General features: G+C 44.2%; 1 protein-coding gene across 2 annotated transcripts in view; it reads right to left on the bottom strand.

The window, feature by feature from the left end:
• SOS1 (SOS Ras/Rac guanine nucleotide exchange factor 1) overlaps positions 1-14,842 on the bottom strand; it is a 107,369-nt gene that overhangs the window by 41,378 nt on the left and 51,149 nt on the right. For both annotated transcript variants that reach the window (XM_049784244.1, XM_049784243.1), the window contains exons 7-8: positions 11,895-12,005; positions 11,706-11,804 (exon numbers count right to left, since the gene is read on the bottom strand). In XM_049784244.1, coding sequence (XP_049640201.1) covers positions 11,706-11,804; positions 11,895-12,005 — 210 coding nt within the window. The remainder of the gene's footprint in view (positions 1-11,705; positions 11,805-11,894; positions 12,006-14,842) is intronic.

Consider the following 14,842-nt stretch of genomic DNA (forward strand, 5'->3'; position numbering starts at 1 on the left):
AACAAGGGTCCTGACTGATCTTTCTAGCTACCAGAAAGCACAGCAGTGGCGTGGAGAAGCTTTTTCTCTCTTTCTTTATTGGAGTGGAGGGAGACACACCTGGCTGTGTGCTCAGGAACCCCTCCTGGCACGAGGGACAGAGGGGCAGGAAAATGAAGGGAGGAAAGAGCATCTGCCATGCTGGGAACGGAACCTGGCAGGCGGCATGCCAGCCAAGTGCCTTCCTTAATTCCCGGACTATCTGGTCCCAGAGGAGTTGCTGGTTTTTAGTTTGAGTTTGGTTCTGCCATACCCACCCAAAGGTGCCCAGAGATCATTGCAACCCTGAGGAGAGTTTCTGATGTGTCTCAGATTAATCTTAGGTTAGTGCTGAACCTGTCACTGGAGACACGGGAGGGTGGGGAAGATGGATACACTGCAAGGCAGTTACCTGACAATTTTCCTTTTCCTTCTGTTAAAGGAGGCTTATAAAAAGACTGTTATTAAAAAGTGAAGCATTCTGGAAAAGGTAAACGCTGTTAAGTCGCTTTTCCTGTAGTTGTGTGGTGAATTAACATTAGCACTAGAAAGAACTGTTTGTCTTCACATCAAGTTTGAGTAAGAGAAAGGCTCAAGCATGTGTTCTATGAACTAAAAACATGCCACACGAGACAGACAGGGTTTCAATCCTTGATTAGCAACACAGCAGCGTGGCTGTTGTTCAGATGAAGGATTAGCAGAGGTGTGAGGGCGACATGTAAAAATAACTTCCAATCTTCGCAACCTTTTTCTGCCTCCAAAAGGGAGTTCAGCAGTAAACAATAGCTCAAAACTTTCATAACTACTTTTCCTTAAGTACATTTTCTTATAGAAAGAACAAGACTGAAAAATCAGAACCATAAGATAGTCAAAATAATGGATAAGCATCTACTTTTCAATGAGTTTAGTTATTTTCTCAAAATATCATCTATCCTTTCTCGTATGGCAGAATGGGAGTCAAATAAAACACTACCTTTAACTTTAGCACTTTTAGGCCTCAAAGACAATAGATTATGTAATATTAAGAGGAAGAATGAGGGGCCGGGTAGGTGGCGCTGAAGGTAAGGTGTCTGCCTTGCAAGCGCTAGCCAAGGAAGGACCGCGGTTCGATCCCCCGGCGTCCCATATGGTCCCCCCAAGCCAGGGGCGATTTCTGAGCACATAGCCAGGAGTAACCCCTGAGCGTCAAATGGGTGTGGCCCAAAAACCAAAAAAAAAAAAAAAAAAAGAGGAAGAATGGGCTGGAAAGATAGCATGGAGGTGGGCGTTTGCCTTGCATGCACAAGGATGGTGTCTCGAATCCCAGCATCCTCTATGGTGCCCGAGCCTGCCAGGAGCAATTTCTGAGTGTAGAGCCAGGAGTAACCCTGAGTGCTGCCAGATGTGACCCAAAAACCAAAACCAAAAAAAAAAAAAAAAAAAAAAAAGAGCAAGGGAGAAAAAGAAGGATTTCTTCATGGTGCAATGAAAGCACCACCAACCAAGTAGCTATTTGGTTCATAATTTAATCACTTTTCCTTGGGGTTAAAAACCAGGCTGTGCTCGGAACTTACTTTTGACTACTCAAGAATCACTCCTGGAGGACTTGAGGGACCAGATGTGGTGTTGGGGGGATCAAACCTGGGTTGGCTACATACCTGACCTGCTGTACTGTCTCATCAACCCCAATCTAATGAATTCATTTTATTTTGGCTGTTGGGTCACACCTGGCCTGGCTGTGCTCAGGACCCACTCCTGGCTCTGTATTGAGGGTGGTGCTCCTGGTGGTGCTCTGAGGACCACAGGTATGGGATCAAGATTGGGGTGGGCCCGGAGAGATAGCACAGCAGTGTTTGCCTTGCAAGCAGCCGATCCAGGACCAAAGGTGGTTGGTTCGAATCCCGGTGTCCCATATAGTCCCCCGTGCCTGCCAGGAGTTATTTCTGAGCAGACAGCCAGGAGTAACCCCTGAGTACCGCCGGGTGTGGCCCAAAAACCAGAAGAAACAAAAAAAGTTTGGGTCAACTGCATTCAAGGCAAGTTCAGTTTAAAAGCCATAAAACTTGTCTGAAGGCATTTTATTGGTAAATTGTTTTGCTTTCAGAACACTAGGCAAGCATAGAAAATAAATGTCAGTGTAATAAAAGACCTTCCTAGAAGCATTCTTTGCTTCTTTGACTTAATAGCTCATTTAAACTGGGCGTTGGTGCAGAACAATTCAAGAGATCTACCAAGCATGGCCGTTCCCAAGACAAAACGTTGGCTGTGAGTAAGCAAATAAGTGAGCCTGCACACGCTCTTGTCACCCAGGTGATATTCAGGAACATGTTTCTCAGGAGGACTCATTAGTCACGGTGGCAAACAGTCAACTTGATCTTGTAGTTTATTTAATAGGAAAAGATGATCAAACCTTGGGGCCAGAGGAAAAGCCCAGCGGATCGGGCTCTTGCCTTGCACTCGACCGACCAGGGTTCAATCCCCAGCATCCCGTATGGTCCTATCTGTGCGCAGAGCCAGGAATAAGTTCTGGGTATTGCTGGGTGTGGCCCCAAACCATGCTATTTCTCTAGCCCCAATATTATAGTTTTTATTTTAGCTTGGTAATACAGAATGAAGCTGAGAAGCATAATAATCTTTTTTTTTTTGGGGGGGGGGGGGCACATCCAGTGATGCTCAGGGGCTACTCCTGGCTCTGCGCTCAGAAATCGCTCCTGGCTTGGGGGATCATATGGGACGTCAGGGGATCGAACCGTGGTCTATCCTAGGTCAGCCTCATGCAAGGCAAACGCCCTACCACTGCGCCACCGCTCAGGCCCCCATAATAACTTTCTTTTTCTCTCAGTATTGCTTTGGCTATCTCGAGGGGGGGAGGGTGTATTTTATGTTTCAGACAAATTTCATATTTGTTCTATTTCTTTGATGAATGCCATTAAAACTTCTAGGAACTGCACTAATCGATTATAAAACTTTGAGAAAAATAGGCTTAACAGCATTGATTCTTATACAGAATAGTGTAAAAATTAGCAATTCCTGGACTAACAGAACTGGACTAAAGTTCACTTCTTTTCCTAGATTAATTTTATGGTGAAAGTTACCCTGTGTGATTGGGGTAAAGGGAAGAAAAGGGAGCAATGAGATTTAGGACAAGTTATGCCCAAAATTGCTGCCGGTAAACTGAGTTTTTGACTTAAAGAAGTCTGAGAAGCATCAGAAGGTGGGGTGTACAGTCACCCCAGGCGCTGTATCTCTGACCCCAGGATGAGTCTGAATTAGGGCTGTGCTTGAAATAATGCAGACCAGGCTGAGGGTGAAACACAGGTTGCCTGGCATCTTCTACCTCATATCTCACCCCAGCTGGCTGATAGAATTGCTGGTTTTTTGGGTTTTTTTTTCTTGGCTCATGGGCCTCACCTGGCAGTGCTCCTGGCTGTGCTCAGAAATCACTCCTGGCAGGCTCTGGGGACCATATAGGATGCTGGGGATCGAACCCAGGTCCAACCTGGGTTGGCTGCATGCAAGGCAAACACCTTACCGTTGTGCTATCTCTCCAGCCCCATAAAACTGCCATTTTTATTGAGACCAGTGACCACCCTTGGGTGGAGCTGTAAGGACAGTGTTAAGGACAGATAGTCCAGGCTATTCTGAGCCAGTGCCATCCAGGTTTCCAAGTAAGACCATCTCTGATGTGGGGTAAATCCAAAATGGTAAGAAAACGGGTAAGGCTGGTCTGATGGCAGTGGTTTATCAAACCTTGTTAATGTTAGTATCACAAAAGTTGGTATATAACCCACCCCCCCACCTCCACCCCCGCTCAATTTGACTGGCTTAAAAAAAAGAAAACGAGGTAAAATAAAGTTTAACCTAACAGTGGGGGTAAGGAGTAGTAAGGTCAGAGACCTTATTCTTCTCAAACTCCTTCTGTGTCATGTAACAATTATATTAAAGCGAAGCTACAGAGTTGGCTCTGAACTACAGCTGGATGTGGCCTCAAACTACTCACCCCCAAATGGGACTGGAGAGTTCGGGGTTCAGGGGAGTTGCCTGCCAAGCAGCCAATGGTTCAATCCCCGGCAGTGTACAGGGTTCCCTGAACTCAGTCAGTAGTGGTCCCTGTGCAGAGCCAGGTGTGGCCTTCCTAACAAAAGCACATTAACCCGTGATGCTCTCTTCCTTTAATCTGCCAGTTATGCCAAAAGAACAGAGTGAACACATCTGCCTCTGGGAACGAAAGTACTTTTTAAAAAGTACACTTTAATAGGGAACATTAGCACAAAAATGATATCTCAGAAAAGCCAGGCTTTGTAAATGTTTATGTCTTAGGTTCACAACCCAGCACCCAAACCCATTATTTTGACCACAATTCTGAGTCCATAGTCAGGCTTTCCCCTGGCTCTGTGCTCAGGAATCACTCTTGGTAGGTCAGGGGACCAGATAGAATGTCGGGAATTGAGCATGGGTCAACTGTGTGCAAGGCAAATGCTCAAAAAATAAAAGGCCAAGCTTTTTAAAAGTGACAATTTGATATTTTTAGATGCTTAAGATCGATACTTAGCTTTCATATACCTATGACAGTAGATCATTCTTTTGTGTGTGGAGGTGGTGGTGGTAGTGCTGGTAGCCATACGAGGCAATAGTCAGGGGTTACTTATGGCTCTGCACTCAAGAATCTATCCTGGAGGTGTTCAGAGAACCATATGGATGCTGGAAATTCAATTCAAGTGGCTCTCCCTACTGTGCTGTTTCCTACCTGTCCAGCCTCTCAGCTTAGAATTTATGAAATATCTGTTATCTAAAGTTACAGGCTCTTTCCTACCTGAGGACTCAGTTTCAGCCCTTCACCATTTTCCTTCGTATTGCTGCAGAGACAATAATCAGAAGCAAGTACTGAAGAAGACCCTTAAGTTTTAGGGAAATGTAGAGTAGTGCCAGGTCAATAAAAACTCGAAATACAAGGAACTATAAAATATAAAAGTACAAGACCTTGAGGAATGGTGTTGAAGAAGTTAAGAAACCATGTGTCCCTTCCTCCCAGATTTTATCTCTCTCTCCCCCCCTCTCTCCCCTCTCCCTCCCTCCCTTCCTCCTTCCTTCCCCCCCCCTCACTCTCTCCCTCCCTCCCCCTAAGCTCCTAAGCACCAGTGTACAGGTGGGGAAGAGAGGCTGCTAGCCCAGAAATGAGACTGCAGAGCTTCAGAGAACAGATAAGGGGATAAGGGGGAATGTGTCAGTAAATGAGACCCAACAGATGAGTCTCTGCCCAGATACCCAGCTGGATGAGACATTCTGTGTGCATGGGGAGGCACTACGAAACCTAGCAAACACACAAACCGACAAAAATAGAAACTAAGAAGACTCCACCTGAAAAGTCAGCGTGCTCATTTGTGAGCTCCGGCCCATAGAGAAACTTTCTTCTCCACTAGACAAACAGGCAGGCACCATTGAGTCAGACCTCTCTTATGCTTGGGGCCATCAGGCACCTATCTGAAAATACACTTGTTTTTGTCTAGTTTTGTTTTGGGGGCCAAGCCCTGCCTTGCTCAGGGGTTACTCCTGGCTCTGGACTCAGAAATCACTCCTGGCAGGGTCAGGGATGCAGAGGATCAAACCTGGGTCGGCTGTGTGCAAATGCCCTACCTGTTGTGCTATTGCTCCGGAACCATGAAAATGCATTTTGTTTGTTTGTTTGTTTGTTTTTGGGTCACACCCAGCAGCGCTCAGGGGCCACTCCTGGCTCTGCGCTCAGAAATTGCCCCTGGCAGGGGGGACCATATGGGATGCCAGGATTTGAACCACTGTCCTTCTGGACGCAAGGCAAACGCCTTACCTCCATGCTATCTCTCCTGCCTCCCAAAAATATGCTTTTTTTCTTACAGTTTTTGACATTCTAGTGGATATTTAAATTGTATGGCGCACAAGTTTATGTGTGCTTTTCACAATTTATTGGGATTGTGGGTAGCATTAAAAAAAATACTAGAAGAGAAAACAAATTGCTTTTAACATTTTTTCGGTCTTCAATTCAATTTTAAATTTTCTATTTATAACTCTTCCCCACAGTTATTATACTTTGACATCCGGGACTGCGATTTTATAATATTTGTGATGTAAGTGGAGATGGTAACTATTCTTAAAGTCACAGGACACAACTTCCTGGGAATATTCAAAATTAATGTTAATATGAACACACAGCAAGAATTCATTCCACGTGAGCATACAAAGTCTTCCTTTTTCTTAGTAAACGAAGGCTCACAATCAAGATAATACGGGACTGTTACAATAAATTTTAACACCAACCAGCATAGTTATTATTCCATCGGTTCCTAAATCTTACAGAAAAAAAAAAACATGGTTGTTTTGAGGTGATGAATTAAATCTGGACATGTTTTCCCCATTATTTTGCTAATCATGTACTTTTTCTCACCAGTGAAGCCTAAGGAAGGTAACCAGATATTATGAATGAAAATTCCTATTTTTTTAAATTAGAGGAAGAGCACACATAATCGTCTTAAGCCCCAAACATCTGGTCACATTCAGAATACATTAGCTTTCCAGTCCAGTGAGTGTTTGTTTGGCCATAGCGTATCTTAAAAACACTGCTGCTGGGGCTGGAGCGATAGCACAGTGGGGAGGGCACTTGAGTTGCCTGCGGCCAACCCAGGTTCAATCCTCAGCATCCCATATGGTCCCTTGAGCCAGCCAAGAGTAATGCCTGAGCACAGAGCCAGGAGTAATATCTGAACTGGGAGTTTGATATGGGTGGACCACCCCCCCCCAAAATGTGCTGAGAAAGTACAGGTCTAATGCACTCCCCTAGCATACAGCCAACCATAGCTCAATCCCTGGCACCACATAGGATCCCCTGAGCGTTACCCAAAGCTGTTCCTGAACAGATTCAGGAAAGAGTCCTGAATATTGCCAGGTATGGGCCCCAAACCAAATATATAACAGCAAAAAATAAGTACATAAATAAAAAATATAAATGACTGCAATTGTTGGGTTTTCATAAGATGTTTTAACTGGGACTAAAATTAAATTTTTTTTTTTTTTTTTGGTTTTTGGGCCACACCCGGCATTGCTCAGGGGTTACTCCTGGCTGTCTGCTCAGAAATAGCACCTGGCAGGCACAGGGGACCATATGGGATACCGAGATTCGAACCAACCACCTTTGGTCCTGGATCGGCTGCTTGCAAAGCAAACGCCGCTGTGCTATCTCTCCAGGCCCTAAAATTAAATTTCAAAATATAAGATCAAAATGAAATGATACTCTGGCAGGAAATAAAGTGTGTGTGTATATATATCTATATATCTATATATATATGTATGTATATGTGTGTGTGCGCGTGTCTATATATTTAAGGCAACATAAAAAAGAATAAATTAAGAATTCAAAGAAAGTAAGTGAATAAAAACTTTTTTTGTTGTTTTTTTTTTGGGGGGTCACACCCGGCAGTGCTCAGGGGTTCCTCCTGGCTCTATGCTCAGAAATCGTCCCTGGCAAGCACGGGGGACCATATGGGATGCCGGGATTCAAACCACTGTCCTTCTGCATGAAAGGCAAACGCCTTACCTCCATGCTATCTCTCCGGTCCCGTGAATAAAAACTTTTAGGTACACAAAAAAACTTAATTCTATTTGCATTTCACTATTGCTCCAAAGCTTGGAGCCCCGGATACACAAGGATGAAGGTGGGTCCTGTGTCGAGTAACCCGGTATCTGTAGGAGACAAGTGACAGAGAGGTAGGTGGAAGAGAGGGCACAGCTCTCCAGGGGAGGTCAAGTCAGAGCAGAGGAGCCTCTCAGGGCAGCGACCTGTCTGCGCTTTGTGGGACTGACGAAGCCAAGAAAAGGCCGGAGGTTCTTCCCCACAGCCTTCGCAGGAGCTTGCGATATGATTCTAAGAATAAAAAGCAATACTCTTCTATACCATTTGTCTGTGATGATTTATTTGCTCTGGCAAGCTCATGAACCATAAAGATTTCAGAAATACCTTTTATTTTTTCCTCAAACACTAATTTCCCTTTAAACAATGCAAAATAACATCCCATCACTAGATAAAAGCCCAGAAATTGATATACAAAGGCCCTAAATTATTTCTACATCTGAGCCCAGCACCCCCAAGGCTGAGCCCAGCACAACCAAAGTTACAACAGTCCTGGGTTAAGAGCAACACCCAGATGGGAAAAGATGGTCAACAAATATGAATCATGAAATTGGAATAACAAAAAATTGTAGATCCTTAAGGTTTAGGTCTGTTAGTTTGATGGAGAACTTTTTAAAGATAGCTTCCAATTGGGTGAAACGATAGCACAGCAGTAGGGCTTTTGCCTTGCATGCAGCTGATCCAGGACAGACCTTGGTTCAATCCCTAGCATCCCATATGGTCCCCCGAAACAGGAGTGATTGCTGAGCGTCACAGGGTGTGCCCAAAAAGCAAAAAAAAAAAAAAAACTTCCCAAAGTAAGCTCCAGAAATATTTGTTTTTAATCTAATCACCATGAGACACATATATGTACAAGCACAGAAATATATATTTTATTTATTTATTTATATTTTGGTTTTTTGGGTCACACCCAGCAGTGCTCAGGGTTACTCCTGGCTCTATGCTCAGAAATCACCCCTGGCAGGCATGGGGGACCACATGGGATGCTGGGATTCAAACCACTGTCCTTCTGCATGAAAGGCAAATGCCTTACCTCTATGCTATCTCTCCAGCCCCACAGAAATATATATATATATATTTTGGTTTTTGGGCCACACCCAGTAACGCTCAGGGGTTACTCCTGGCTATGTGCTCAGAAGTTGCTCCTGGCTTGGGGGACCATATGGGACACCGGGGGATCGAACCGTGGTCCGTCCAAGGCTAGCGCAGGCAAGGCAGGCACCTTACCTTTAGCGCCACCGCCCGGCCCCACAGAAATATATTTTTAAAAGGCATTCCATGATCTAGTTCATTTGAGAAATTCTGGAACAAAACGTTTGATGGTGGGGCCGGGAAGGTGGCGCTAGAGTTAAGGTGTCTGCCTTGCAAGCGCTAGCGTAGGACGGACCGCGGTTCGATCCCCCGGTGTCCCATATGGTCCCCCCAAGCCAGGAGCAATTTCTGAGCGCATAGCCAGGAGTAACCCCTGAGCGTCAAACGGGTGTGGCCCAAAAATCAAAAAAAAAATCAAAAAAAAAAAAAAAAACGTTTGATGGTACCATTCTAAAAAGCCGTTAGCTTTCTAATGTACACTGAAAATTCCAGGAGTATAAGGAAGCATGTGGTCTTCTCCCAACTCATTTGACCAATGAACTCACTCCCCCACTTTTTATTTCCATTACTCCACGGAATTAATATGACACAGAATATACTTTTGAAACTCTGCTCAATGGAAATACTCAAGCAACATACCAACAAGTACAAATTGATAAGTACAAAAGTACCTTCCCTTCTTGCAGAGGGAATGTAAAATAAAAACAATGACACAGTATGAGATTAATTAGGCAGTTTTCTACCCAATATACTCCTAACATGACAATGAAACTTGATTCTGAATCTTCACCAGTGCTACTTGGTGTTAGATTTCTTTTTAATAACTGCTTTGAGGTTTCATAATGTAATGTAAATGTAAAGGGCTTGGAAAAGTGGAAGAAAAAGTAGAAATGAGCATTTCTTTAGCTTATAAACTTCAACAGCTGTTCATTTCATTCATGATGTACTAAAAAGAACCCATTTCATCATCTCCTGCAAAGTACACATAATTTCTAGTATTCTAAAACAAACTCATATTAAATAGAATTTTTCTTTAACAGAATTTTGGGGGGGGGGGGGGCTGGAGAGATTGTATTGTGGGTAAGGCACTCACTTTGCATGAAGGCAAACTAGGTTCAACCCTGGTACCACAAAAGGTCCCCAAAATCCCCACCAAAAAAGTCCTGAGCACAGAGCCAGGAATCAACCATAAACACTGCCGATTATAGCCCAGAAACCAAAAACAACAACCAAAAAATATCCTATTAAGAGCCAAAGAAATAGGGCCCGGAGAGATAGCACAGCGGTGTTTGCCTTGCAAGCAGCCAATCCAGGACCAAAGGTGGTTGGTTTGAATCCCGGTGTCCCATAGGGTCCCCTGTGCCTGCCAGGAGCTATTTCTGAGCAGACAGCCAGGAGTAACCCCTGAGCACTGCCGGGTGTGATAGCATGGAGGTAAGGTGTTTGCCTTGCATGCAGAAAGGAAGGTGGTTTGAATCCCAGCATCCCATAAGGTCACCCTGAGCCTGCCAGGAGCGATTTCTGAGCGTAGAGCAGGAGTAATCCCTGAGCACTGTCGGGTGTGACCCCAAAACCAAAAATAAATAAATAAATAAATAAAAGAACATATTATGTATAATCATTAGGTGACATCTAAATCCACTTAGAAATAATTAAAAGCAAATCACATTGGGGTCAGAGAGATAGCATGGAAGTAGGGCATTAACCTTGCATGTACAAGGAAGGTAGTTCGAAACCCGGCATCCCATATGGTCCCCCGACCTGCCAGAAGCAATTTCTGAGCGTAGAGCCAGGAGTGACCCAAGTGCTGCCAGGTGTGATCCAAAAACCAAAAAAAAAAAAAAAAGGCAAATCACTTTGAGCTACACTTTTGAATTGCAATGTAAAAAAATGAAGCTTCTTTATTTGATTTTAGTGCACATAGGGGGGGAAAAGAGAAAAAAGCAAACTCTTCTAAATCTAATGTTTTGTTTAGGTTTTGGGCTACACCTGGCAGTGCTGGGAGATCTTTTCTACAGACACTCACTGGACCATACACAGTGCCAGGGATCAAACCTAATTTAAGCACGTGCAAGACCAGAACCTCACCCACTGTCCTACTGCTCCAGCCTCCCTCTAGTCTTTGCTTAAATTGGGTGCTTCAAAGCCTGGCTGAATGGGATTCGTACAGGGGTGAAGTACAGCTCACAATGACAGCATGCAAGAGGATTTTATAGAGTCAGCTGCAAAGCGGAAGTACAAATAGTAGGTGACGTCACCTAACATATTCCTTTGGCCTTGCGACCATGCTGGGTTGCTTCACCAAAGTGAATATATGGAATTCCATGGGTTTTTAAAGAACTGACTGTGTATGGGGCTGGAAAGATAGCATGGAGGTAAGACGTTTGCATGCAGAAGAACAGTGGTTCAAATCCCGGCACCCCATATGGTCCCCCAAGCCTGCCAGGAGCGATTTCTGAGCACAGAGCCAGGAGTAACCCCTGAGTGCTGCTGGGTATGACCCAAAAACCAAAAACCAAAAAAAAAAAAAAAAAAAAAAAAAAAAAAAAAAAGAACTGGCCATGCAAACCATGTTTAAGATTAAAAAAAATCCAAATCTGGGGCAAGTGCGATAGCATAATGATAGGGCGTTTGCCTTGCACGTGGCTGCCCAGGACGGACCTCAGTTTGATCCCCGGAGTCCCATGTGGTCCCCTGAGCCTACCAGGAGCGATTTCTGAGTGCATAGCCAGAGTAACCCCTGAGCATCACTGGGTATGGCCCAAAACAAACAAAAAAAAAAAACAAAAAAAAACAAAATCCAAATCTGCTATTAAAACAAAAAGTCTTTTGCAGATGTATTTACATTTATTTATTTGACTGGAAAAAAGAACAGACTTAATTGTACAGACACATCGATTTCTCTCTCACACACATAATCTGCTTAAATATTTTATAACTAACAGTAAGTGTTTCTTACCTTCAAAAGTTCAAAGTAGTGTAGACAGTGATAAACTGGGGCGAGAAGGAGCCTGGGCAGAACATACTGAACAGCTTCTTTGAAACCTTCACCTATTGACTAGAAAACAGAATGATTTAATTTTTTTAATTTACTTTTCAAGACAGTATGTAATTTTTAATTAAAAGAAAAAAAATCCAACTACCATACCTGCAGATAGAGTGCTGCCCCAGGCTTCGACAACTGGCTAAGGAAATGATCGTGGAAACCGGGTCGTAAAATATCTCGAGCATATGATTCATAAGGATCAAATGCCAGTTCCTTGGAAAATAAAGAAGATAAAACACGTTTGTTTTCTCCAAATGAAACACAATCTACCACCACAAACAGAAAGATTAAGTCACTGGCACATGTGTAGCGGCAGATCAAGTTTTTCTCTTCAAGTCTCCTAAACTGTAACAATAGAATAAAGGTAACATTCTCAGGAAGATGGGAGATGAATTCCTTCCGATGAACAACAGGCCCTTGAGTGCAGTGGAGAAGGTGACTTCCCTTTCACACAGCCAACCCAGGCTTGAACCCCTGGTTCAACAAATATGTCCCGAACCCACCAGGAATGGCCTCTGACTGCAGAGCCAGGAGTCAGCCCTGAGCAGCCTCATGGGTGGCCCACCCCCCAAAAAATTAAACCCTTTTTTAATAAGGATTTCTTTTACCATATAATCAAAAAGTATGACCTTTTGGGGCCGGAGAGAAGGTAAGGCATTTGCCTTGCATGCAGAAGGTCGATGGTTCGGATCCTGGCATCCCATCCCATAGGGTCCCCCAGGCCTGCCAGGAGCGATTTCTGAGTGTAGAGCCAGGAGTAACCCCTGAGCACGGCCGGGTGTGACCCAAAAACAAAACAAAATAAAACAAACAAACAAAAAAGACCTATTGGGTCTGGAAATCAAAGCTAACCTAAAAGACAAAACCCAGATTATTAAAATGATGCAAGGTACAGCTGTTCAGAACACTAACGCCAGCCTTCCTCCCAGTTCTTTTCTCTGTCTCTCGCTTCTACTTCCTCTGGGCTCAAACCCAGGTCCAGTGCACACAAGGCCTGGTCTTCTGTCCCTCAGCCGCATCCCTGGCCCTCCTCGATTCCTTCTTAGTGGTAGATTTTTAATAACATGATACAATGATTAAGTCAATAAAAGTAGAATCTATCATTTTTTGATGACCTGTGAGGAAAAAGACGAGATGCCCTGAGAAACAGCCTACCAGGCCGAGCTACAGTAGGCAGGCTGCCTGCTGCTCGGTGGAACCCGGCACTCTGGCTGGAGGCTTCTGAACCCTACACCCCTACTGCCAAAAACACACATCCCAATACTTACTGATGCTCAGGGGTCCTCCTGGCATGTGCACTAAGGAATCACTCCTGGTGGTATTTGGGGGCCAGATGGGATGCTGGGGCTAGAAGTCGGGGTTGCCACACGTAAGGAAAATACCCTCCCTGCTGGACAACAGCTCTGGGCCCCACATCTTGATTTCTAGCAGGAGGCTCGTCTCTCCTCTCTCGCTTGCTGTGCCCTAAATCACTATGATGATAATTAAGAGTGCTCTAAATGCTAGTGAAGCTCATTTCTCTGAAGAGGCAGCTAGTGTCAAACAGCAGAAGGTAGCAAGAAGGAAGGAGAGACATGGGCCCTCTGTGTAATCACCCTTTATACTCTGCCCTGTGTGCCCAGGACACAGCACTGCTAGTTAGGCTCAGGACCTCCCAACTCCCTGGGTGTCTAAGGTCCTGAACCATCATCCAGGCCTTTCCCTCTGGGCATCTGGAGCAGCAGAGTTTCAGGGCTGCCCTGGCATGTGTGGCACCACTAAGTTCGAAGTCACCACCTGAACCTGCCAGATAAGCACTTTATGTCCCTCAATCGCCTTTTCATATTGTTCAAAATGGAATCAGGGCAGCGGTGAGAGATCAAGGGCCTGGTAGTAAGACCTGATAGTAAGACCAGCCCATTTCTGGGAGGGGTCCTTGGTAGGTAACAAAAGGATTGCCTCAGGGGCAGAAAGGGGATTCAGAAAGGATTGTGGGAGAAGGAGCAGGCAAAGTTGGCAACATGGAGGAATAGAGAGGGGTTGAGAAGTCAGGGTGGCTGAAATAGGCTGCTTAAGATTATAGGCCACACATGTTGGCCAGGGCCTTAATAAAGTTGATGTCACCTGAAACCTGACTGTCTGTGGATCATTTCCTCGCAGCTATCCTGAACCCTCAGACTAGCTGGAGGAAGCTGCAGGCGCGTGGCCAGGGCGGCAGAGAAAGGCCTCTCATCAACCATCCATCTACCATCATCCACAACCATCCAAGACTCCATAATTAATATGTTATTCAACACCCAGGTCTGGCTAGGAGAGATCCCCTGATGCAGAGCCAGAAATAAGCCTCGAGCACTGCTGGGTGAGGCACCAAAACAAAACACAGCAACAAAATGGAATAATAACAATAACAGATCAGAATTCACAAAAGTTGGATTCAGTTCTCTGAGATATAATACAGCATATCAAGTTGCAAGTTATTATAAATTCTTTATATGTTCTAGAAATCAGTCAGTCTTTATAAATACCTTTCTCTTAATTTTTAGCTTTCCTTTGTGTCCTATTGGAGCCGTTTCAGAATGAAAATCTTAATTTTGACAAATTTATCAAGCTTATGTTTCATGACTTATGGAAAACATATCATATGAAAATTTTAGTAACTGTTCTTTTAACAACTTGCAAAAGTTTAACAGTACTGCTAAAATATATTGACTTTAAGTACATTTTCTGTCAAGCATTTTGATTATTTTTCACTTTTCTGTACTCTATCAATTGTCCTGCAATCAACATTTGCTACATGCTTCACTGTGCATACCCATGAATAATTCTTAGAGCATCTTTTTGTGGTGTTGACCTGTTCTTGGCCATGCCCAGTGATGCTCAGGGTTCACGCCTGTGGTGCTTGGACAATCAAACCAGGGCGGGCTGTGTACAAGGCACACAACTCACCACCTGTGCTCTCCCTCCAGCCCTCTAGGATGTTTTTAGAAATTTTATTGTTCTGCATACATCATATCTGAGGAATCATACTCCCTCAGTTCTTTGTTTGTTTGTTTTTGGTTCACACCCGGCAG

The sequence above is a fragment of the Suncus etruscus genome, chromosome 12 (assembly GCF_024139225.1).
Source record: "Suncus etruscus isolate mSunEtr1 chromosome 12, mSunEtr1.pri.cur, whole genome shotgun sequence".
In the NCBI taxonomy this organism is placed as follows: domain Eukaryota; kingdom Metazoa; phylum Chordata; class Mammalia; order Eulipotyphla; family Soricidae; genus Suncus; species Suncus etruscus.